The 24,198-nt window shown below is 44.5% G+C and overlaps 1 protein-coding gene across 1 annotated transcript in view; it reads right to left on the reverse strand.

The window, feature by feature from the left end:
• The window catches only part of LOC126094963 (acetylcholine receptor subunit alpha-L1), a 713,068-nt gene that overhangs the window by 69,339 nt on the left and 619,531 nt on the right, over nt 1–24,198 (reverse strand). Inside the window, exons 6-7 of the mRNA XM_049909618.1 lie at nt 14,887–15,230; nt 2,469–2,918 (exon numbers count right to left, since the gene is read on the reverse strand). Of these exons, the coding sequence (XP_049765575.1) occupies nt 2,469–2,918; nt 14,887–15,230 (794 nt within the window). The remainder of the gene's footprint in view (nt 1–2,468; nt 2,919–14,886; nt 15,231–24,198) is intronic.

The raw sequence follows: 24,198 nt of genomic DNA on the forward strand, positions 1-24,198 counted from the left end.
TTTCTCACTCTCCATCGCTTTTGCAGAAAACAGTAAAGCTGTAGCTATGTAATCTCAATCGTCCAAAACTGTGTAGTCCTACTCATTCGGAAATTAAAACTGTGCAAAATATCGACATTGAAGCTATTAATGTTACAGATACAGCATCTCGGGACGTCTCAGTCATACACACTAAACTAATGATACTAACCGTTATACCCACTGGTTTCATGCGACTTCAATTCCCATTCTAGGACTGGTTTTTTTTTTATTTCAATAAACAAGGCTCAAGGTGAGCGAGGGAAGGGTGGGGTGGGTGGGGGGAGGATGGAAGGAGATAGACTGATGGGGCAATGGAAATGGAGAGGGAGACAGAGGAGATGAACAGAGAGGGAGGAGACAGAAATTGAGAGGCGTAGGGGATGAGGAAATGGACAGATACGGTGGGAGGTAGTGATGCATAGAGAAACATTGGAGGAGGAGGGGTTGGACAAAGAGATGGGGAAAAGGAAGATGGTCAGGCAGAAAGGGCAAGGAGTTTAGGATATAAATCAAATTTCACACATACCCGATGTAACGGGTATAAATACAGACATTTTATATGTGGTACCTTACTATATGCACACATCAGTGTGATGATTGTTTATTTCTCTCCATTTAGTCGTTTTGCATTCTTGTTTCCACACTTCAACACCTGACCTGCTGCCAGCCGGAAAGGAAGCCATTATAGCCTTGATGTTGCTATATGTGCTTGGACGTTCTAACCAACCTAAAAACATACTACTAATAACAGCTATAACTATTACTCTGCAAATGAGGTAAACATTGATGTAATGGTGTTCAGTTACCCGTCCTCTGTACAAAAGAAATATCTGCATTTATGCCTGTTGTACCATATAATTAGCAACTACAAAGCAATCCACTGCATTTCGGGCATGCAGCCGCGCAAGTAAAATTTCCTCTACTGATATTTGGGCCGCGTATCGCCCGGCCATCTACAGAGCGAGTCACAAGACTGTGACTCGCTCTGAAGATGGCCGGACGATACGCGGCCGAAATATCAGTAGAGGAAATTTTATTTGCGCGGCTGCATGCCCGAAATTTAGTGGATTATTCATTACGCCGCGAGAAGTTGAAAATGCACAACTACAAAGCACTTCTAGATTCGCTGCTGCAATAGAGTCTCGATGTTTCGAGTGTGGGACTTAGGCGTTTCCTCTAAATTCAAGCCACATACAAAATAAAAATTAAATAGTATACAGTTTATCGTTACTTGATCCGTTTTTCGCACTGACACATCGCGCATCTCCTATCAAACCACTCACTCTTCTCTGTTGTGACAGAGTCAGTGAGCCCACACATAGTCCTCTACCGGATTTTAATATGTTTACAGAAGCAAAAGTTATATTCAAACGGGTTGTTTTAGGTTTGTTATTGTCGGTCGGTGCAGTCCATTGCTGTGTTGCGTTTTATTTGTTGAATGTATTTGGTTATACAACTAAAACTGAGTGCTGTAACAACGGAATGGAAACTCGTGACTTCAAATGTTAAATTAGATGCGCTGTAACGAATTGAGAAAGGAGAAAGAGTAAACAACCTTATTCTGGAGTACAGTGAAGTTATTGTTTGTGACTGGCGAAGAAACCGACTCAGATAGGAACAGTCTTTGTATGACCATCTTTCTAGAGACGGTTGCGGAACGCGGCTGTTCGATACAGGATGTCAAAATAAACACGTTCCAGCCGTCTAGTTTTCTAGCGTCTCGGCGGATGATGTTAAAGTGATCACTACAGCAAAAATCGACTATTATCAGTGTTGGTGACCCCTGATTTGAACACAATCGAGGTAGAATCTCCCTACACGCCGGTCAGGGGCCTGAAGATGGCATACTGAAACTCTAAAACGCGTTGGAAATTAGATAGATAGAAGGTGTTCAATTTGAAACAAATGCTATGTAATATTTCTTAATCCCGATTTAAACCAACATGGATGTGAGTGTCAATGAACGTACTTCTTATCATTAAATATGAAGAAATAGCCACGATAACAAAATATCAGTTACTTAAAATGACCGGTTTCGGCACACACAGTAGGATTCCTTGAGATTGACTGCACCATTTGCTGGAGCTGCGGACGTGCTGAGCAGCTGGACATTGTCAAGAAGATAAGCTACTAGCCTGAGAATATGCAGTTGCTCAGCACGTCGCCAGCTCCAGCAAATGGTGCAGTGAATCTGAAGGAGGCCTGCTGTGTGTGCCGAAACCGGTCATCTTAAATAACTGATATTGTGTGGTCGTGACTGTTTCTTCAAAAGTAATTACCTTTTAACCGCAAAAACTGCAGAGAAGTCGGAGTTTGAGAAAACGAGTGAGGCGTTGTCGATGTGGTTTATTCTTGCCAGTGTCGTTTTAAATTTCGGTAGTGCAAGGGGGTTACTTTGCTCTGTTATAAAACTCTGCGAGCACGCATGCGGTCGCACAGTGACTCACCGCGTCGAACTCGTCCTGGCGCTGCATGTGGTTCTGGATGAAGAGCACGTTGTGGATGGCCTTCTCGAGCTCGAAGGGGTACTTCTTGCGCGTGGCGACGTCGCTGAGCGAGCCGTCGAGCCCGACGACCGAGGGCAGCCCGCCGAAGGCGCCGGCGCTGCCGCCGAAGCGGTTGGTGGCGCTGTGCAGGCCGTTGCAGCCGCCGGGCCGCTGCAGGTGGTGCAGCTGCAGGTGGTGCTGGTGCTGGTGCTGGTGCAGGTGGTGGTGGCGCAGCGAGTCGGGCGACGAGGCGGCCGAGGAGGAGGCGGCCGCCGCCGCCACGGCCGCCGCCGCCGCCGCGCTCAGCTTGGCGTTGTGCGCGTGCCGCAGCAGCCGCTTGCTCGCCAGGTCGGCCAGCAGCTGCTCGGGCACGCGCATCAGCAGCAGCTTCGGCAGCCGCCGGATGAACACCTGCGGCCGGCCGAGCGCACGCGGTCAGAGCCCGCACTCACTCGACGTTCGCGTCAAACAGTGCGCACGTCAGGAAACGGGGGAAACGAATCTTTATTACTGAACGTCTGAATTGGTCATCCCCCCCCCCTCCCCAGGGCCCCCTTTCCTCTTTCCTTCTTCTCCCAGAGCGGATTTCCCTCCGTCCCCCCTCCCCTGAGACCCTGCACCCCATACCTGCCTCTCTCCTTCCCACCCTACCTGGCCCTCTCCCGTGCGCCCCCTGCTCACCTCCCCCATCTCTTCCACTCCCTCCCCTCTTCCGGTCTCCCTCATCTCCTAGCGCCTGGCAGATCCTCTGTATTGCTCATCATCAGTGTGCCACATCAGTGTTGTGTTTAGTGCTGTTACTCGTGTGCGTCAAGAGATGTGTTTTTAATTGTGTCCTGCCTTGAGGTTCGCCATCAGTGTTACGTTATGTGCTATGCCATCCGTCGCTACTTTTATGCTCCAGTCATACTGTGCCTTGTGTTCTTTTAACCGTCGCCGTGTGTGGCTTTTTATATGTGCTACTTTTAAACAGTTTTTTTGTTATCTCCATTTTACAGTCACCCCGTTTTGTTTTGTTTTGTCTTCCATGCTGTTCCCCCTTTTTTATATCTATGTTCACCTTATTCTCTCCTTTGCTGTTTTTTAATGTCTTCTATTGTTTTGTTCTGTCTTTCGGTTGAAGAGCAGCGCCTATGCTGCTGCCAGCCCGCCCCGATGGGGAATTGAAACACAATAAAGGAAAAAAAAAAAAATTGGTCATCCTACCTCACCATCCCCGATAATGAACTTCACCGTGACGTCCACCCTTTTTACCAACTGTAGCCCGGCCTTGTCCGCCCCCCCTCCCCACAGCTCACCCTTTCCTATTCTCTCCTCTCCGCTAAGCCGTTTTTCCTCTCCCCCCCACCCCCACCCTCCACATGAGTCTCTGCTCCTCCTCCTCGGCTGTTTTCCTCTCCGTCCGCAGCTCTTGGTCGTGCGGTAGCCTTCTCGCTTCCCACGCCCGGGTTCCCGGGTTCAATTCCCGGCGGGGTCAGGGATTTTCTCTGCCTCGTGATGACTGGGTGTTGTGTGATGTCCTTAGGTTAGTTAGGTTTAAGTAGTTCTAAGTTCTAGGGGACTGATGACCATAGAAGTTAAGTCCCATAGTGCTCAGAGCCATTTGAACCAAGCCATTTTGTTTTCCTCTCCCGTCCTTTTCCTTCCCACCCCTACGGTGCGTCTCCCACCCCATCCTCCATCCCCCTTCTCTCCCCCACCTAACACTATCCCTTCGCCCCATTCCCTTCTCTGTTGTATCCCCATAACTGGCAGATCCTCCCAGTTTTTTATTCATCTTCAAGTGTGCTGTGTCAGTGTTCTGTTCGGTGCAGTTCTACAATGACGTCAAGTGGTGTGGTTTGTAATTATGTGCTCGACTTGTATATACACTACCGGCCATTAAAATTGCTACACCAAGAAGAAATGCAGACGATAAACGGGTATTCATTGAAAAAATATATTATACTACAACTAACATGTGATTACATATTCACGGAATTTGGGTGCATAGATCATGAGAAATCAGTACCCAGAACAACCACCTCTGGCCGTAAGAACGGCCTTGATACGCCTGGGAACATGAGCTTGGAATGCGTGAACAGGTACAGCTGCCCTTGCAGCTTCAACACGATACCACAGTTCATCAAGAGTAGTGACTGGCGGATTGTGACGAGTCAGTTGCTCGGCCACCATTGACCAGATGTTTTCAATTGGTGAGAGATCTGGAGAATGTGCTGGCCAGGGCAGCTGTCGAACATTTTATGTATCCAGAGAGGCCCTTACAGGACCTGCAGCATGCGGTCGTGCATTATCCTGCTGAAATGTAGGATTTCGCAGGGATCAAATGGAGGGTAGAGCCTCGGGTCGTAACACATCTGAAATATAACGTCCACTGCTAAAAGTGCTGTCAATGCGAACAAGAGGTGACCGAGACAATGGCACTCCATACCATCACGTCGAAAGATACGCCAGCATGGCGATGAGGAATACACGCTTCCAATGTGCATCATGATGCTGTAAATAGAACCTGCATTCATCCAAAAAAAAATGACATTTAGCCATTCGTGCACCCAGGTTCGTCGTTGAGTACACCATCGCAGGCGCTCCTGTCTGTGATGCAGCGTCAAGGGTAACCGCAGCCATGGTCTCCGAGCTGATAGTCCATGCTGCTGCAAACGTCCTCGAACTGTTCGTGAAGATGTTTGTTGTCTTTCAAACGTCCCCATCTGTTGACTCAGGGATCGATACAAGGCTGCACGATCCGTTACAGCCATGCGGATAAGATGCCTGTCATCTCGACTGCTAGTGACACGAGGCCGTTGGGATCCAGGATGGCGTTCCGTATTACACTCCTGAACCCACCGATGCCATATTCTGCTGACAGTCATTGGATCTCGATCAACGCGAGCAGCAATGTCGCGTTGCGATAAACCGGAATGGCGATAGTCTGCAATCCGACCTTTATGAAAGTCGGAAACGTGATGGTACGCATTTCACCTCCTTACACGAGGCATCACAACAACGTTTCACCAGGCAACGCCGTTCAACTGCTGTATGAGTATGAGAAATCGGTTGGAAACTTTCCTCAAGTCAGGTCGTTGTAGGTGTCGCCACCGGCGCCAACCTTGTTTGAATGCTCTGAAAAGCTAATCATTTGCATATCACAGCATCTTCTTCCTGTCGGTTAAATTTCGCGTCTGTAGCACGTCATCTTCATGGTGCAGCAATTTTCATGCCCAGTAGTGTAATTTTGCTGTCCGTGGTTTTCCCGAGCTGCGCCCCCCATCACGTGGCTGTTTCAAGCGTTCTGTGACTTTTTATGCTCCTGCCATACTTGGACTTGTGTCTTGTAATTCTCACAATGTGCGGAATTTTTATGTAAAATACATTCTTGTTTTTTATCTGCGTTTTACAAAAAATGGATCAAATGGCTCTGAGCACTATGGGACTTAACTGCTGAGGTGATCAGTCCCCTAGCACTTAGAACTACTTAAACCTAACTAACCTAAGGGCATCTAACACATCCATGCCCGAGGCAGTATTCGAACCTGCGACCGTAGCGATCGCGCGGTTCCAAAATGAAGCGCCTAGAACCGCTCGCCCACAACGGCCGGCTTCCATTTTACAGTCACCCCCTTTTTTGTATACTTTCTTCCATCATGTTCTCGCTGGCCGCTGTGGCCGAGCTGTTCTAAGCGCTTTAGTCCGGAACCACGTTGCTCCTACGGTCGCAGGTTCGAATCCTGTCTGGGGCATGGATGTGTGTGATGTTCTTAGGTTAGTTAGGTTTAAATAGTTCTAAGTCTAGTGGACTTATGACCTCATATGTTAAGTCCCATAGTGCTTAGAGACACTTGAACCATTATGTTCCCCCTCGTTTATATTTATGTTGAACCATGTTTCTCCCTTTTATTGTTTTAAATGTCCTCCTGTAGAATTGTAACGTCTCTAGGCTGAAGACCAGGGCCTATGCTGCAGCGAGCCCGCACCAGATGGGGAACTGAAAGTACAATAAAGAAAAATAAAAGGAAATTTTTCACCCTGACTCCCGTTCCCGTTTACAGGTTGCCTACACAACGGTTTCCAGGGAAAACTAAAGTGTTCTATATCGTATCATGGAATGCTTTTCAGACTCTAGCGAGCACCGTAGTGGAAATATTACATCACACTAACTTAAAAAAAAAGCACTTTGAACGACTAGAGGTAATTCAAATAACCAGCACATTAGTATGTTCTGCAGAAATGATTAGCATTTGAACCATGTTGGTCTGCAGTTTCAAGGTCAACATCCATATCGCGGTGCAACAACACCTACCGATTAAAAGTGCCTCCAGCTCTCGTTGTTATAAACCGAAGGTAATCGACCAGTGTGATGACAGAAAATGTGCAAGATACCTCGCAGACGTATGTGCGAATCGTACCGTCAAATCAGAAGGCACATTATTGTCATGATAGAATATGATGTAACCATTCAGTTGGCTGGTTGGTTGATTCGGGGGACAGGACCAAACAGCCAGGCCATCGGTCCCATAGGATTAGGGAAGGATGGGGAAGCAAGTCGGCCGTGCCCTTTCACGGGAACGATCCGGGAATTTGTCTGAAGCGATTTAGGGAAATCACGGAAAACCTAAATCAGGATTGCCAGACGCAGGTTCGATCTGTCGTCCTCTCGATTGCGAGTCCAGTTTGCTGATACTGCACCACCTCGCTCATCCATCCAGAAAACTGCTGCTCTTCTAGGACAAAGTCCTTCGGGACGGCAACGGGTGTGTTCCGAATGGTTCATGGAAGACCATAGAGCACGACGAAATGGCTGAGGACCCACTACCCGGACCACCCCCCGAGAAGACCGACATCTCATTCAGATGTCATTGCAGGACAAATGTGCGTCCTCCTCGGCTCTGGCGCAACATTGGGAAAGTGTAACACATCATACAGTATTAGGTGTGTCAGTCCGTCGCCATTTATTATGGCATGGGTTACGTGCGCGTCGTCCACTTCTCCGACCACTGTTAACGAATGTCCAGATACATGCTACATGGCAATGGTGTATAGAACGACGTCATTGGAGACAGATAGTGTTTTCGGACGAATCCAGATTCCGTTTGTTTTAAAATTAAGGTAGCATTTCGGTTCGCCGCAGATGGGGGGAGTGGCATCACTCTGACTAAATTTGCACAAGACCAAATCATAGGATGCTATTGGGTACAACGAAAAATCACAGCTGGTGTGGTCCCCACCTTGTGGTCTAGTGGCTAGCTTTGCTGCCTCTGGATCACGGGGACCCAGGTTTGATTCCCGGCCGGGTTGGGGAATTTTCCTTGCCCGGGCACTGGCTATTTGTGTTGTCCTCATCCTTCCATCATCACCATCATTATTCGTGATTGTAGCTAGAATGGACTGCGAAAAACATTAGAGTGTGAAAAAATTGCGACTTTGTATGGGTACTAATGACAAAAATGGTTCAAATGGCTCTGAGCACTATGGGACTTAACTTCCGAGGTCATCAGTCCCCTAGAACTTAGAACTACTTAAACCTAACTAAGCTAAGGACAACACACACATCCATGCCAGAGGCAGGATTCGAACCTGCGACCGTAGTGGTCGGGCGGTTCCAGACTGTAGCGCCTAGAACCGCTCGGCCACTCCGGCCAGCGTGCTAATGACAGCGCAGTTAAGTGCCCCACAAACCAAACATCATTATCACAGCTGGCATGTGTCCAGGGTACTGCGTCTAGTGTGACCTACGTGAATGACATCCTGTGACCCTTAGCAATGCCCTTTCCGCACAACATCCCAGATGCCTGTTTTTCACCAAGACAATGGACGACCACATGTTGCTGCACGAAGCTTTTGCCTTGACCCGCCAGATAACCGGACTTGCCAACAATCGAAAATGAATCCAGGTTCTGTTTACAGCATCATGATGGTCGCATCCGTGTTTGGTGACATCACGGTGAACGCACATTGGAAGCGTGTATTCGTCATCGCCATGCTGGCGTATCACCCGACGTGATGGTATGGGGAGCCATAGCTTACACGTCTTGTTCACCTCTTGTTCGCATTGACCACACTTTGAACAGTGGACGTTACATTTCAGATGTGTTACGACCCGTGGCTCCACCCTTCATTCGATCCCTGCGAAACCCTACATTTCAGCAGGATAAAGCACGACCGCATGTTGCAGGTCCTGTACGGGCCTTTCTGGATACAGAAAATGTTCGACTGCATCCCTGGCCAGCACATTCTCCAGATCTCTCACCAATTGAAAACGTCTGGTCAATGGCGGCCGAGCAACTGGCTCGTCACAATACGACAGTCACTACTCTTGCTGAACTGTGGTATCGTGTTGAAGCTTCATGGGCAACTGTACCTGTACACGCCATCCAAGCTGTGTTTGACTCAATGCCCAGGCGTATAAAGGCCGTTATTACAGCCAGAGGTGGTTATTCTGGGTACTGATTTCTCAGAATATATGCACCCAAATTGCGTGAAAATGTAATCACATGTCAGTTGTGATATAATATATTTGTCCAATGAGTACCCGTTTATCATCTGCATTTCTTCTTGCTGTAGCAATTTTAATAGCCAGTAGTGTAGATACCTCACTATGTGATTTCCATGTTGTTGGAGCCCGGAAGAAAAGAAAAAAAAATACATAACATTCGCGGCTGTCGATTTACTTCGACGACGAGGTGTACAACTGGATACTATAACGATTCCGTACACAACATTTTTACACGAAGGCAGTGACCGTCTTGCCTCCGTAGAATAAACGTGTTAACAGTTATGGGCATTACTTTTCAAGTTATGAACGGTTTGTTTACTTTTTTCCCACCTGTCTAGTTTTTATTTGACCACGCCTCATATAATAATAAAGATTTAACACCCTAATTAAAATATTGAAGTTAGAAACTGTGTACTTGTGTTGAGGCAGTGGAACTCACAGCGTGCAAATTTTCCACACTATATTCATCCAGCATTTGAGAATGAGACCATTTACCGACTTCCAGTAAACCGTACATGTAATTTCAAACCTCTTCGCCATGTGACCCCGACAAAATAACGAAATAAAGATATAGCTTACTACATGTTCGCTGTTGACGCAGTAAAACCTCAGCATCAGGCACTGTTTTTTAATCTATTACATCTTTTCTAGTAAATCTACTAGAAACACATTTTCCAGACAGAATCAAAATAAATAACTGTTTTTTTATTTTTATTTTTTTTATTTATTTATTTTATTTTATTTTATTTTTTTTTTTTTTTTGCAAAATTATATCACTGTATGGCACATAGTTCAGGAGATACGACGTCGTATACATTGACGAGCCGTGGCTGATTGTGGTACTGTATCGATATCGATATGCTCTTATCTTTGGGTCTGAGATGTTGCACAGCGATAGCAGCTCCCTCTGGCATCATGACAGCGAGTATGATGAGAGGAGTATCCGTAGAGCAACCAAGCGGAAATGAGGTCTCTTGTCGCTACCCCACCTGTCTCTAGGTTGGCGTAATCTGGGAAGGTTAAACAGGGGTCGTGATCGCTTCTTCTGGCGTGTAGTGCCGGGGATCCTCAGGAGTGGGTTACTGAAACCCCGCCGAGCTGTCAGAACGTGTTTACCGAAATTGTTGAATCCTCAGATTCTGCTTATTGCTACTGAAGTCCACGCCCGCATGGAATTTACCGGCTGAATTATGTGAGGATTTGAGTGTTAAAAAAATCTGTTTAATATTTTAATTAGATGTTTGTATATTTCATTATACTGGAAGTCTGAACTGTGAAACGTAAGTGTACTTGGCGCCTTTAATTTGGGTTAATGTTAGTGTCCGCCTCTACAAAGAAGTCTGTTGTGAAGTTCGTTAGCAGTATAGTTAAGTGCTTCTATCTGACTGTTATTAATAACTATCAGCTGATATTAGATCTGGCTCACGGTATTGGTGGATGTTTAATATTATCACAGACTGTCTGTTCCGTGGTGTGAAAGTGGGACATTCGTGTTGCGCGAATGTTATCAGGATTAGTATTAAGAATCGTGTGACTTATGATTAATTTAAACATTTTGGGTAAATACTGTGCTCAGTCTGTAGTTGTCTTTCTGGATTTGCCTCTACTACGTCTTATTCCTTGAGGTTAACGTATTGCGTATTCTGCTTTAGGTTATGTATATCGTGTGTTTATTTTATTTATGTGGTTTATATGGAAATTTTAGTTCGTTTTAGGACACATTGTCTCAGCTTGGCCTGGACTGTCTACGTGCCCAGGAGCCGTAGAATTTAAGGCAATTGGTTCAGAGTTGGCTTACTCATTGTTCCAGCAGGATTTGTTACCACCATTTAATTCTGAAAATTCCGTACGTCACCTGCAAGTGGTGTCTCAAATTTTCTACTAAAGTCTTAGAAGATTGTTAAATTTCGAATATCGCTCTGTAAGAAATTGCATCAACTAATGAGAGCGTAGTCATTATAGGCTGTGACTTGAGCTTTCACTTATTGGAATTTATTTGAGCTATAGAGAATTTTGTTGAGACTGCTTCTGCTCTGGCGTCGGTGCTGTTTACAGAACCTTGTTAGGCCCACTCATTCTGCGTCCACCTGTCTATGCGATGCTGTGCACAAGCCTTGGACAACGAGAGCTAGAGCTGCCCTTTCTGCTGCAGTGTTATTTATTCCAAGGGCAGCCGTGATTTTTTTTTTTTTTTTTTTTTTTTTTTTTTTACCGAGCGAGTTGGCGCAGTGGTTAGACACTGGACTCGCATTCGGAAGGACGACGGTTCAATCCCGCGTCCGGCCATCCTGATTTAGGTTTTCCGTGATTTCCCTAAATCACTCCAGGCAAATGCCGGGATGGTTCTTCTGAAAGGGCACGGCCGACTTCCTTCCCCATCCTTCCCTAATCCGATGAGACCGATGACCACGCTGTCTGGTCTCCTTCCCCAAACCAACCAACCAACCAACCAACCACTCACGCCGTGATTTTTAACTCTGCTGTTTAAAGTTATATTGAAATTTTAGAGCAATTCGGAGGCATTCTGTTCGTTAATTAAATGGCTTCCTTTTTATAAACTTACTGCGTACGTTATTTAAACTTTTTACTAGCGGCTGACATCTGAAACGTCATTCATATTTAACGTTAATTTTAATTATTTGAATATTATTCTGCAACACTATAAGCCTTGCTACCATATCTGTTTTATGAGGTTTTAAATCTTTTTTTCTCCTTCTTTGACCATTTTATAATATAGTTTAAAAATTTTTTTGCTGTGTTCTATTAAGTGGCCTGTTCAGTTTTATTAGATTTTTTTTATTGGCGTCTTCGCATCATGAAGTGTTGGTAATTTTTACGGCTCTTTAAATTTGGCTCGAAAATTGTATCATCAGTCTTAATTCTTACTGCCAGGCAAACCGTTATTGCGTGCTAGTTATAACTGGGATTTGCTGCCTTTACTGATTATTGTTCAGTGTTCATATTAATCGTTGTTTAATTAAATTCTCAGTTACTTTTGATGTAATTCAGCCTGTGTAAAATAAATTTGTACGTTCTATGAATGAATGACCAGTGTCAAGTCCCCATTGGTCTAGCCTTTCCTAGGTTTCCTTCTGGCCGAATGAAGAGGCAGTATCTTCTGACTTCAATTGAAGCATGTAAAAAGTAGTATTTCTTATAATGGAGTACTAATTCCTCAGCCTATACTCATACACTGTTGCATACTATTTCATAACTACAGAATTTATCGATTTCTATTAAACTTTAAACATTCTGTTTTATATAGATGGGGGCGGAGAGCCTCTGGTACAACGAAGACGAGTTACATGAGAGTGAAGGTAGCAGAGGATCAAACTGGCAAAAGAACGAAGTTCCATAGAAGTATGGAGTACTGAATACAACTGATGAAAGGAATAATATAAAAATTTAACAATTAAAGCAGGCCACAGGCGAATAAAGCCGTTTACAAAAAAAACGACTGCAACTCACAAGGAGTGGGACATGGCTAAATGGCAGTGGATGGAGCAGTAATGAAAAGCTGTACAGCGTGCATCACTAAGGAAACAGTTGACGTGTATGGCAAAATTAAACGCACCACGCTGTAATATGAGCATTAAATGAGCGATTTACTTTCGTTGCGCATTATGATAGGCCCACGTTTTGATAACTGCATTAGCATCGTACCGTTATTCGTAATACACCATTAATACGGCATAGTAGTAGTGCTAACTTATTGACAGTCTACATTATTATAGCTTAATTCAAATAAAACTTACAGTTTTTTCCCTACTGTCTTACAACTACATATAATTTTATCTTACCACGATAAAAAAGTCCTACGTCATGTAAGAGTAATATTTTGTTAATTTTGATACTCTGGAAATACTTCAAAGGAAAATAAGCTGAAGAACGACGCAAATTTGTCGAGTAATTTATCTACGATTAGCAACACAGGAATGGAGACACTGATTTACTCTTGAACATAGCAGCGTTCGTTCCATTCGTTCCTTAATTGAGCTCTCTTTCTTTCTGTTTGAAAAAAATTGCTGTCATTATTTCCGAAACATTCAGGGGTCTGAGAGTAAGTAAGCGCCACATTTATTCTTTATACAGAGGATCTACGCGAATTTGAATACAATATCTGCAGCTGGGGTGGGCTTCATGGCGGAAGCATTTTGAGGATAGTTAGGGATAGTGACAGCCCGTAGTAACAATACTTTTTATATATTGCTTTCCAATCTAAAGTTATATTACTTCATGAAGTTACGAGCATCACGTTTTTATCTTTCACGGATGATTCGTACCCACGTACAGAAAATCTGGGGCATCTTTCTTATCCTTGGGTAAATGTACGTAACTTTACGCTCAGTATGCTGCGTTCTAACCAATGATCTATCAGGGGAAACAAAGTGTAAAACAGTTACGAAAATAGAAGAGCTTACCGACATACAAAATAAGAGGTTTGTATGCGAAATTCTGCCACACAGAAAATTCATTTAAGCAACCAATAACCATAGGTATTTTGATTGCATATTCAATTCAGTTAATGTGACGTGTAATGACTATTACTGACAAGGGAACCTCCCCATCGCACCCCCCTCAGATTTAGTTATAAGTTGGCACAGTGGGTAGGCCTTGAAAAACTGAACACAGATCAATCGAGAAAACAGGAAGAAGTTGTGTGGAACTATGAAAAAAATTAGTAAAATATACAAACTGAGTAGTCCATGCAAAGATATGCAACATCAAGGACACTGGGAGTCAAGGAGCGCCGTGGTTCCGTGGTTAGCGAGAGCAGCTACGGAACGAGAGGTCCTAGGTTCAAGTCTTCCCTCGAGTGAAGAGTTTAATTTTTTATTTTCAGTTTATGTGACAAACTCTTACGTTTTCATCACTTTTTGGGAGTGATTATCATATCCACAAGAAAACCTAAATCGGGCAAGGTAGAAGAATCTTTTTACCCATTCGCTAAGTGTACAAGTTTTTTTTTGTGTGTGTGTGCCGGACCGAGACTCGAACTCGGTACCTTGGCCTTTCGCGGGCAAGTGCTGTACCAATTTTTTTTTTTGTTTAAATCTCATTTTGTTCGTTTTCCTTCGTTGTATCTGCTCTGGGCGGACGTCGAAAGACACCCGTTTTAGTTCGTTGTTGATCCAGTAACTCAGTTTTTTATTACAGAGGGCAGCTAGGCCTCTGACCGAACACGCTGAGCTACCGTGCCGGCAGTTAGGTGGGCCGGCAACATATTCCTGTCATGTGACGCACATGCCGTCACCAGTGTCGTATAGAATGTATCAGTCGTGTTTTCCTGTGGAGGAATCGGTTGACCTATGACCTTGCGATCAAATGTTTTCGGTTCCCATTGGAGAGGCACGTCCTTTCGTCTACTAATCGCACGGTTTTGCGGTGCGGTCGCAAAACACAGACACTAAACTTATTACAGTGAACAGAGACGTGAATGAACGAACGGACAGATCATAACTTTGCGAAAATAAAGAAAGTAAAATTTTCCGTCGAGGGAAGACTTGAACCGAGGACCTCTCTTTCCACAGCTACTCACGCTAACCACCAGACCACGGCGCTTCTGTGGTCATTTTGTCCTTGATGTTGCCTATGTTGCCCATGGACTACTCAGTTTGTATATTTTACTAATTTTTTTCATAGTTCCACACAACTTCTTCCTGTTTTCTCGATTGATCTGTGTTCAGTTTTTCAAGGCCTATCCACTGTGCCAACTTATACCTAAATCTGAGGGGGGTGCGACGGGGATGTTCCCTTGTGAGTGATGGTATAAATTAATTTCTGAACTTAAAGAGATTTTTCCCAATTGGGAACGTTTGACAGGTTCGAATGAAATGTACCAAATAGTACGTCGGTACCGTATCGAACGGAGAGCAGGCAGGGGCTCACCTTTCTGACCCAGGGCGCCATCTTGTGCGTGCTGGGCTTGCGGTAGTGCACGTTGAGCACCATGATGGTGATGACGACGGACAGCCCGACAAGCACCATGGTGAAGAGCAGGTACTTGCCGAGCAGCGGCAGCGCCAGCGACGTGGACGGGATGATCTCGGAGATGAGCAGGAAGAACATGGTCTGCGACAGCAGGATCGAGATGCAGAGCGCGATCTTCTCGCCCGAGTCGGCCGGCAGGTAGAAGACGAGCACCGAGAGGTACGAGATGCCGACGCACGGCACGATCAGGTTGACCGTGTAGAACAGCGTCTTGCGCCGCAGCGTGATGTTGAAGAAGATGTCTGCAACAGCGGCAGCGCGCGAGCCCCCTCTGTAGCAGCTCCAAATCTACATCTACATCTACATTTATACTCCGCAATGCCACCCAACGGTGTGTGGCGGAGGGCACTTTACGTGCGACTGTCATTACCCCCCCTTTCCTGTTCCAGTCGCGTATGGTTCGCGGGAAGAACGACTGCCGGAAAGCCTCCGTGCGAGCTCGAATCTCTCTAATTTTACATTCGTGATCTCCTCGGGAGGTATAAGTAGCGGGAAGCAATATATTCGATACCTCATTCAGAAACACACCCTATCGAAACCTGGTCAGCAAGCTACACCGCGATGCAGAGCGCCTCTCTTGTAGAGTCTGCGACTTGAGTTTGCTAAACATCTCCGAAACGCTATCACGCTTATCAAATAACCCTGTGACGAAATGCGCGTCTCTTCTTTGGATCTTCCCTATCTCCTGTGTCAACCCGACCTGGTACGGATCCCACACCGATGAGCAATTCGCAAGTATAGGTCGAACGAGTGTTTTGTAAGCCACCTCCTTTGTTGATGGACTACATTTTCTCTCGCAATGAATCTCATCCTGGCACCCGCCTTACCAACAATTAATTTTATATGATCATTCCACTTCAAATCGTTCCGTACGCACACTCCCAGGTATTTTACAGAAGTAACTGCTACCAGTGTTTGTTCCGCTATCATATAATCATACAATAAAGCATCCTTTTTTCTATGTATCCGCAATAGATTACATTTGTCTATGTTAAGGGTCAGTTGCCACTCCCTGCACCAAGTGCCTATCCGCTGCAGATATTCCTGCATTTCGGTGCACTTTTCTAATGCTGCAACTTCTCTGTATACTACAGCATCATCCGCGAAAAGCCGCATGGAACTTCCTACACTATCTACTAGGTCATTTATATATATTGTGAAAAGCAATGGTCCCATAACACTCCCCTGTGGCACGCCAGAGTCTCCGCTAACAGCAGTAACTTTCCGCCCCGTGTTGCGCTGTACCATCACTCGCACAGTGTGCTGCCCCGAAGCGAACTGAAATCGGTTAGTTTTAAAAGCCTCCCAAATCATTCTTTTTGACAGTTCTATTTTCCGTCACAAAACGAAAGTTGAAGGGTAGATACGTCATTAACTGTAGAAGTCGCTTATCTGTGCTTTGTAAGATGGCCGTGAAGAGACCGTATATATTTTCTTTGGTTTTGAAACTCCGTCAACCACAGAACATTTTACCGCTACAGAATGTCGTTAGCATCAGCTGTTGGTCATCCGAATTTTATTAACGCGGGAAGCTTGCTGTTTCGCGTTCGTTATAGATTCTTCTCTGATTGTTCGACTGTGCAATCACGACTTCTTCAGACGACAGTGATGAGTGTCAAAAATGGAAAAAAAGAAATTACAAAATACACATGTACATACGTGTAATTAAATAAAAACAGCGAGAATCAAACAGACTCCGTATGTAGGCCACTATAAAACTAAGTAGTATATCGACAAAATTGGAATCTGCGTTCCAAGTAAGTTTTCTTATTAGCCTAGTACTTACTTACTAATGATACATGATGTTAATTGTAAATAACTACTAACTTATAGCAGCCTTTTGGTTTCTAATGTTGGGATTGGTGAAATGTAACCCATTTCATAATTAAGATAACCTATGATGTAATTATTTGTTCCTAATACTAGGTGAGAGGAAATGTAATAATGTCTACATATTGATGGAGTATGTGTCGCTGGTTACTAATGCATTCAGGAACAGATTCACATTCAGTGTTCAAGAACGTAACAGTACTGTGGCTTATAAAACCTGATGGCTTCCGTTGATCAAGAAATCTGCCCTCTCCGTTGAATCCCACTGTAGAGCGGTGCCTCGCGTTGGGAAATGATCACAATATAAACATTTTTCTTCCTCGACGGATCATTTTGGTGCAGTCTGAGCTAGTCAGTGGATTAACGGCCATGTGCGTCACACATTCATATTTCTAAACTGCGATCGCAGCACCATTACAATGCCAGTCGATATAGTCCTGTAGTATTGCAACTGATATAAAGAAAATGGTGTGTCCTAGAAAGGCGGATGGATACCTGTCTAATGAAGAGGAAATTAAGTTTTTGGAATACTAAATATAACTGGAGTACCACTGACAAGACGTGAACTGGGAGTTTTTATTTTCATTTTCATTTAAGAAGCAAGTTCCATGTGTCATCAAGTATTGAAATTACTTTCTTGTGAAACTTGCGCGCAGTTTATTGGTGATGTGGTCGTTAATTTTTTTACTGAAATAAAGTAGATACACACATCAGGATGTCATATGAGCATCAGTTTTGTTTTTTATTTAAGACGGTAATATAAAACGTTGTTCATTTCCTTTTAAAGTCACATAAGTCATGGAGTTTTAAACTTATCCACTGCGAAGTGTAATAAATAATTAAAATTCATATGGTCCTTCCAGGATTCTTTCCGTAAGTATTAATCCTCAGAGGCAACAGTTTACAAATAGTTTATAGTTCATTCCTCTCTGTGTTCACACAAGTTTCAATTACATGACTTACGGGATTTCCAAAATAACAAACTCCATCGATCTATAACTTGGTAACTGCTGCCATCCAAATAACTGCGAAGACCAACGATTATTGTCTTCGTGACAGTCACCTATTTTTGTGGCTCCTGTGATCAATACTAAACAATACACAATTTGTAAAAAAAAATAAGTGGATAAAATTTTAGGACGTTGAGAGGAGATAAGGAATCGCTGTTTTATATGACAAAAATTTTATGGGTGTACCGTTTCACCGCTCCTGGCCCATGACAGTTTTGACGCTAGTGACATTCAGAGATGTTCGTCACATTGCTCTGTGATGAATATTGTTTTCGAGATGTTGCTGAAAATGCCGTCCGTTTACATCAGTGCACAACTGGCGACAGAGTACTGAGCTCAAAATAGCCAGGTGTCTCACGAATGCGCCTCGTACAGCAACCATCTCATCTCCGATCACAAGAAGAAATCCATAGGTCTGGAGGACGCCGTGACCACGGTACTGACCCAGCCGTAGCCATCCAACACTTGGGAGAACTTTCCCTGAAACTAATGTTCCTATACAAACTAAATTCAGATTTGTAGAGTCATTAGAGCAGATAAAAAGAAATAGTTTTGTTAAACACTGAGGTGACAAAAGTCGTGGAGTAGCGAAATATACCTATACAGATGATGGTAGTATCGCGTACAGAAGGTACACAATGGCACTGCATAGGTGAAGCTGTCATTTGTACTCAGGTGATTCATGTGATAACGTTTGGACACTCTCTATTTCGACAATCATGAATTATTTTGCTGCCAAAATAATAAAAGACAGCTACTCCTTTTAGTGTCCCATTTCCTCATCTAATTCCGTCACCACCGCCTAAATTAATTCGACTACAGTTCCTTTACTTTTCTTGATCTCTATCCTATATTATTCTTCTAGCCCCTATCCATTCCCCTGAAGTGCTTTTCTGTGGCCTTTTACGTCTTTGGCGAAATATGAATGACATCGACGCCCTCAAAGATTTTCATTCCTTCTCTGAGAGCTTTAATTCCTTTCACGTATTTCTCCCTGGCCAAGTACTGTAGCAACGGAAACAGAATTACCTACACGAAGTTATATGTTCATTTCCACTTTGCATTCTACAGACCTCACAGGTACTTTTCCTAGAATAGCGCAACAACGGTATCAGATATTCGGCATTCATTTGAGTCCATGACACGCTGAGCTACTGAACTACGCCGGGCAAAAGCAGGTTCCACGCGATATTGGTAGGCATCACATGACTTTGTAACTCAGCACATAACACAAACGTCACAGGTCAGCATTTCCTCGTTACGGGTCGCTGAAGTGTTTGCGCTTGACTTCCCTCATGCCATCGCCACCGCTGTCAATAGTGAAAACTTATCCTTTCAAGGCATCCAGATTGGGGGTTGGCGATGGGTTACCACCCCAACACAGAAAACTTGTTACCTGTAAGCTTACTACAAGGGAACCTCGAATTTGATAACACAAAATTAAGACAATGTGAAAACGACGTATACGATGTGGAACGTAGAATATTTGTAATTTTTACAAAACAGCTGTCTCAGTCAGCCTAATCAAGGAGATCGAATGATGTAACATGCATGTAATAGCTTTACAACCGATTTGTTGAGAGGATACTGGTACCCTCGATGTGGAATAGTATACAATCTGTTATAGAAGCTGTGAGGGAGGACACAAATTAGATGTAGGATTTGGTGTGAGTAAGCTTATAGTTGCTAACGCATGTGGGATTGGTCACTAACCTTTAGAATAACAGTATTAGCAATAAGCATCACGATCTGTAAAGTGTCATTTGTGAATTGCCATGTGCTCATAGAAGAAAGCACATGTCAACTGAAGAGTGAATTCTATGCGGGATCTGAGCGTGTCATGGATGGCATTTGCAACAGCAGTTGTAGAGTCCTACTGGGCGATAGGAGTGCTTAAGTGAGAAGAGAAGATGTATTCCATTCAACAAATAGAAAGATACAGTTTACATGAAATCAGAAATGACAACTACATAAGGTTCCTGACCTTTGCAACATCGAAAGGGATGTTCATCGACAGTAGCTTGGGTCATACCAGATGGTAAAACACATAATCAGATATATGGCATTGCAGTTGACATCAAAGCAAGCAACTGGCTGACGGATGTAAAGATAGCACGGGGTGTAGAGTGTGGGAGCGACCAGTTTCTAGTAAGAAGCTGGCTACAAGTACAACCCAGAGCAAGAAACAATCTTAAGAAAGCAGCATGCTAACACGCCGATGTGTTCAAAGTTGCTAAAAAATGACGAATTTTAGGTCCAGCTCAGCAACACTGCTTTGAAATTCTGCAGGAAGAGGAACCCCCCTCCCCCACCCCCCCCCCCCCAACAAAAAAAGAAACCCTGTAAAGTGGATAAAGAGCAGAAGCGATTCGGTCACGAAAAATGACGTCAAAAAGCGCACTCCTTGATGCCATAAATGCTCAACCTCGTATGCTAGAGACAGTCGATCAGTAAGATCAATAGTGTTCAAGAAGCTCACACTTATTCCTATTATTGTATTGCACGTCTTTTGTGTCAGATTGTTCCATTTACGGCCATACTCCTGCCGATCCGTAGCCATGGATGACAAGAGACACCCTCCAGTACCAGCCACCACTGACGGGTAGCCCAGAAGCCCACAACACTGTGTCAGCCTGGGGCACAAACTGCTCTGAACTCCAGCATCGCTTGCGTCAGTCGGCCAACCATATCGGCAGGCCAGGATCGGCACTCAGCATGACTTCACGGCATCAGACATCGCCATCCATATGATGGGAAAACACGGGCAGTGACCTTGGATGGATAGTATACGCCCAGAATGACGTTTGAGAGACGGCACACACGTGGAGTGGTCACTCCTTCCCTGAGCAGAGCTTCCGACGAGATGCGCTTTCCTCACCAAGGTCGAACCCTGCTGATTAGACGTTACCTGGCAACAGGGTTGATGCAACGACATATGGCAGCATGAGTCGGCCACTGGAATCAGCAAATGCCTGCTTCCTAAGCCACCAGAGACGTACGCTATGTGATCAAAAGTATCCGGACACCTGGCTGAAAATGACTTCCAATTTTTTGTCGCCCCCATCGGTAATGCTGGAATTCAATACGGTGTTGGCTAACCCTTGGTCTCTGTCAGTTTCCACTCTCGCAGGCATACGTTCAATCACGTCCTCTGAAGGTTTCTTGGGGAATTGCAGCCCAATCTTCACCGAGTGCTGCACTGAGGAGAGCTACCGATGTCGGTCGGTGAGGCCTAGCACGAAGTCGGTGTTCCAAAACATCCCAAAGGTTTCCAGAATGAGATTTTCACTCTGCAGCGGAGTGTGCGTTGATATGAAACTTCCTGGCAGATTAAAACTGTGTGCCCGACCGAGACTCGAACTCGGGACCTTTGCCTTTCGCGGGCAAGTGCTCTACCAACTGAGCTACCGAAGCACGACTCACGGCCGGTACTCACAGCTTTACTTCTGCCAGTACCTCGTCTCCTACCTTCCAAACTTTACAGTAGCTCTCCTGCGAACCTTGCAGAACTAGCACTCCTGAAATAAAGGATATTGTGGAGACATGGTTTAGCCACAGCCTGGGGGATGTTTCCAGATTGAGATTTTCACTCTGCAGCGGAGTGTGCGCTGATATGAAACTTCTTGGCAGATTAAAAATGTGTGGCCGACCGAGACTCGAACTCGGGACCTTTGCCTTTGCCTTTAATCTGCCAGGAAGTTTCATATCAGCGCACACTCCGCTGCAGAGTGAAAATCTCATTCTGGAAACATCCCCCAGGCTGTGGCTAAGCCATGTCTCCGCAGTATCCTTTCTTTCAGGAGTGCTAGTTCTGCAAGGTACTCAGGAGAGCTTCTGTAAAGTTTGGAAGGTAGGAGACGAGGTACTGGCACAAGTAAAGCTGTGAGTACCGGGCGTGAGTCGTGCTTCCGTAGCTCAGTTGGTAGAGCACTTGCCCGCGAAAGGCAAAGGTCCCGAGTTCGAGTCTCGGTCGGGCACACAGTTTTAATCTGCCAGGAAGTTTCATCCCAAAGGTGTTCAGTAGGATTCAGGTCAGGACTCTGCGCAGGTCAGTCCATTGCAGCGATGTTATTGTCGTGTAACCACTCCGCCACAAACCGTGCATTATGAACAGGTGCTCGATAGTGTTGAAAGATGCAATCGCCATCCCCGAATTGCTCTTCAACACTGGGAAGCAAGAAGGTGCTTAAAACATCGATGTGCTGTGAAAGTGCCACGCAAAACAACAACGGGTGCATCCCCCCACATCCAAAACACGATCACAACATAACATCGCCGCCTCCGAAATTTACTGTTGGCACTACAAACGCTGGAAAATGACGTTCACCGGGCATTCGCCATACCCACACCCTGCCATCCGATCATCACACTGTATACCGTGATTCGTCAGTCCACACAACGTTTCCACTGTTCAACCGTCCAATGTTTATGCTTCCTACACCAAGCGAGACGTCGTTTGGCATTTATCGGCGTGATGTGTGGATTACGAGCGGCCGCTCCACCAAGAAATCCAAGTTTTCTCACCTCCCGCCTAACTGTCATAGTACTTGCAGTTGATCGTGATGCAGTTTGGAATTCCTGTGTGATGGTCTGGATAGATGTCTGCCTACTACACATTAGGACCTTCTTCAAATATCGGCGGTCTCTGTCAATCAACAGACGCGGTCGGCCTGTACGCTTTTGTGCTGTATGTGTTCCTTCACGTTTCCGCTTCACTATCACATCGGTAAAAGTGGACCTAGAGATGTTTAGGAGTGTGGAAATCTCATGTACAGACGTATGACACAAGTGACACCCAATCACCTGACCACGTTCGAAGTACGTGAGTTCCGCGGAGCGCCCCATTCTGCTCTCTCACGATGTCTAACGACTATTGAGGTCGCTGATATGGAGCACCTGGCAGTAGGTGGCAACACAGTACACCTAATATGAAAAACGTATGTTTTGGGGGTGTCCAGATATTTTTGATCACATAATGTATTCAGAGAAATAAATGAGGCAATATTTAATCCTGTTTTACTGTGCCTGCCGATGCCTCACAGACTCCTCGGTTTTTTTCCTGACAAACAATAGGTGTTTCCTTACGGAAGATATAATGAGATGATTACTAACACATTTTTCCAACTCAGACAACTAACGGAAAAAAGGGACATAGCAAGTGTCGCTCCTATTTTGATTATGTATATTTCATATACCATTTCCATTGTATTTTAGTGTACTGCAGCGTTTTTATTGAGCAAATATCTGCATTTCCTTACCCATATACCACACAAACCACTATATGTGCTAGGTGGAGGGTATTTAGAACTAAAATCATCGATTTTGTTCATGATACAACCGATGTTTAGTGAGAGAGGAATAACTCTCTGTATGCCTCTCTTATCTTATTGTTGATTTCTTCGAATACAAGGATCACCGAGAACTGCGTCGTCTTCATTCCAAGGATGCTACTCAACTTCCACGAGCATTGCTGTTGCACTTACGTATAGGCTACACCGGCCTGTTACAGTCCTGGAAGTGCTGTAGGGATACGAAGTCTTTTTGGACATTAGTACTCTCAATGAGTTACCGACCGACGTTACCAAGCACTGATATCCCTTGTTAAAATATTTTTCTGTTATTTAAACTGTATTTTAAGATGTCCTATTATTTTGATTACGGGGCTGTATTAAGGGTGTCTAAACACCTGACAATCAGGAGTTTGATGTTCTGTGAGCAATATTTTTGGAGTTATTAGAGTTTTATTGAAATTTGACCGGAAGTACGATCCAGTAATTTCAAGCCGCAAATAAAATTTCATACGGGGGCCAAGTTTAGACGTCGTATTCACGGGGTCGGAATCGTTTTCTGAACGAAGCAGAAATTTTTCAGTTTCCGTTTTCATTTATTTGCAGATTATGTAACATCAGTTATTAGTATCATGGTTAATACAATTTAGATGGGGTATCTGTGCCAAGAATGTGATCTTCGGGACTGGTTACAACGGGCGTATGGTTTCGTTAAGTTCGTAAAACAAGTTACAAAAATTCCTGCATGTATATTTTAAAAACACATTTTGGAATGAGAAGAAAGTGCGTGATATTCATTTAAGGAATAATTCCAGGAAGGTGGTATATTTCTGATATGGGCAGTGGGCAGCGATTGAATGGTTTATCAGATGGACGCCTGTCTTACAAGTGTTAAAAATCTACAAGCGGTTTGCATGCAGTCTGTTCCAATCAGATGCACCGGCTGTCCAAGAAATGAACTTCGAGAAAATCTAGAGAACGTTTGAGGAACAAATCTAGGAGAGGAAACCGTGTCCGGGAACGTCATTCTTCGAGGATACAGAGCGTCGAAGTTATAAGCACGCACTCCTTGCCACTAAGCC

Source organism: Schistocerca cancellata, chromosome 8 (genome assembly GCF_023864275.1).
Source record: "Schistocerca cancellata isolate TAMUIC-IGC-003103 chromosome 8, iqSchCanc2.1, whole genome shotgun sequence".
Taxonomy (NCBI): Eukaryota; Metazoa; Arthropoda; class Insecta; order Orthoptera; family Acrididae; genus Schistocerca; species Schistocerca cancellata.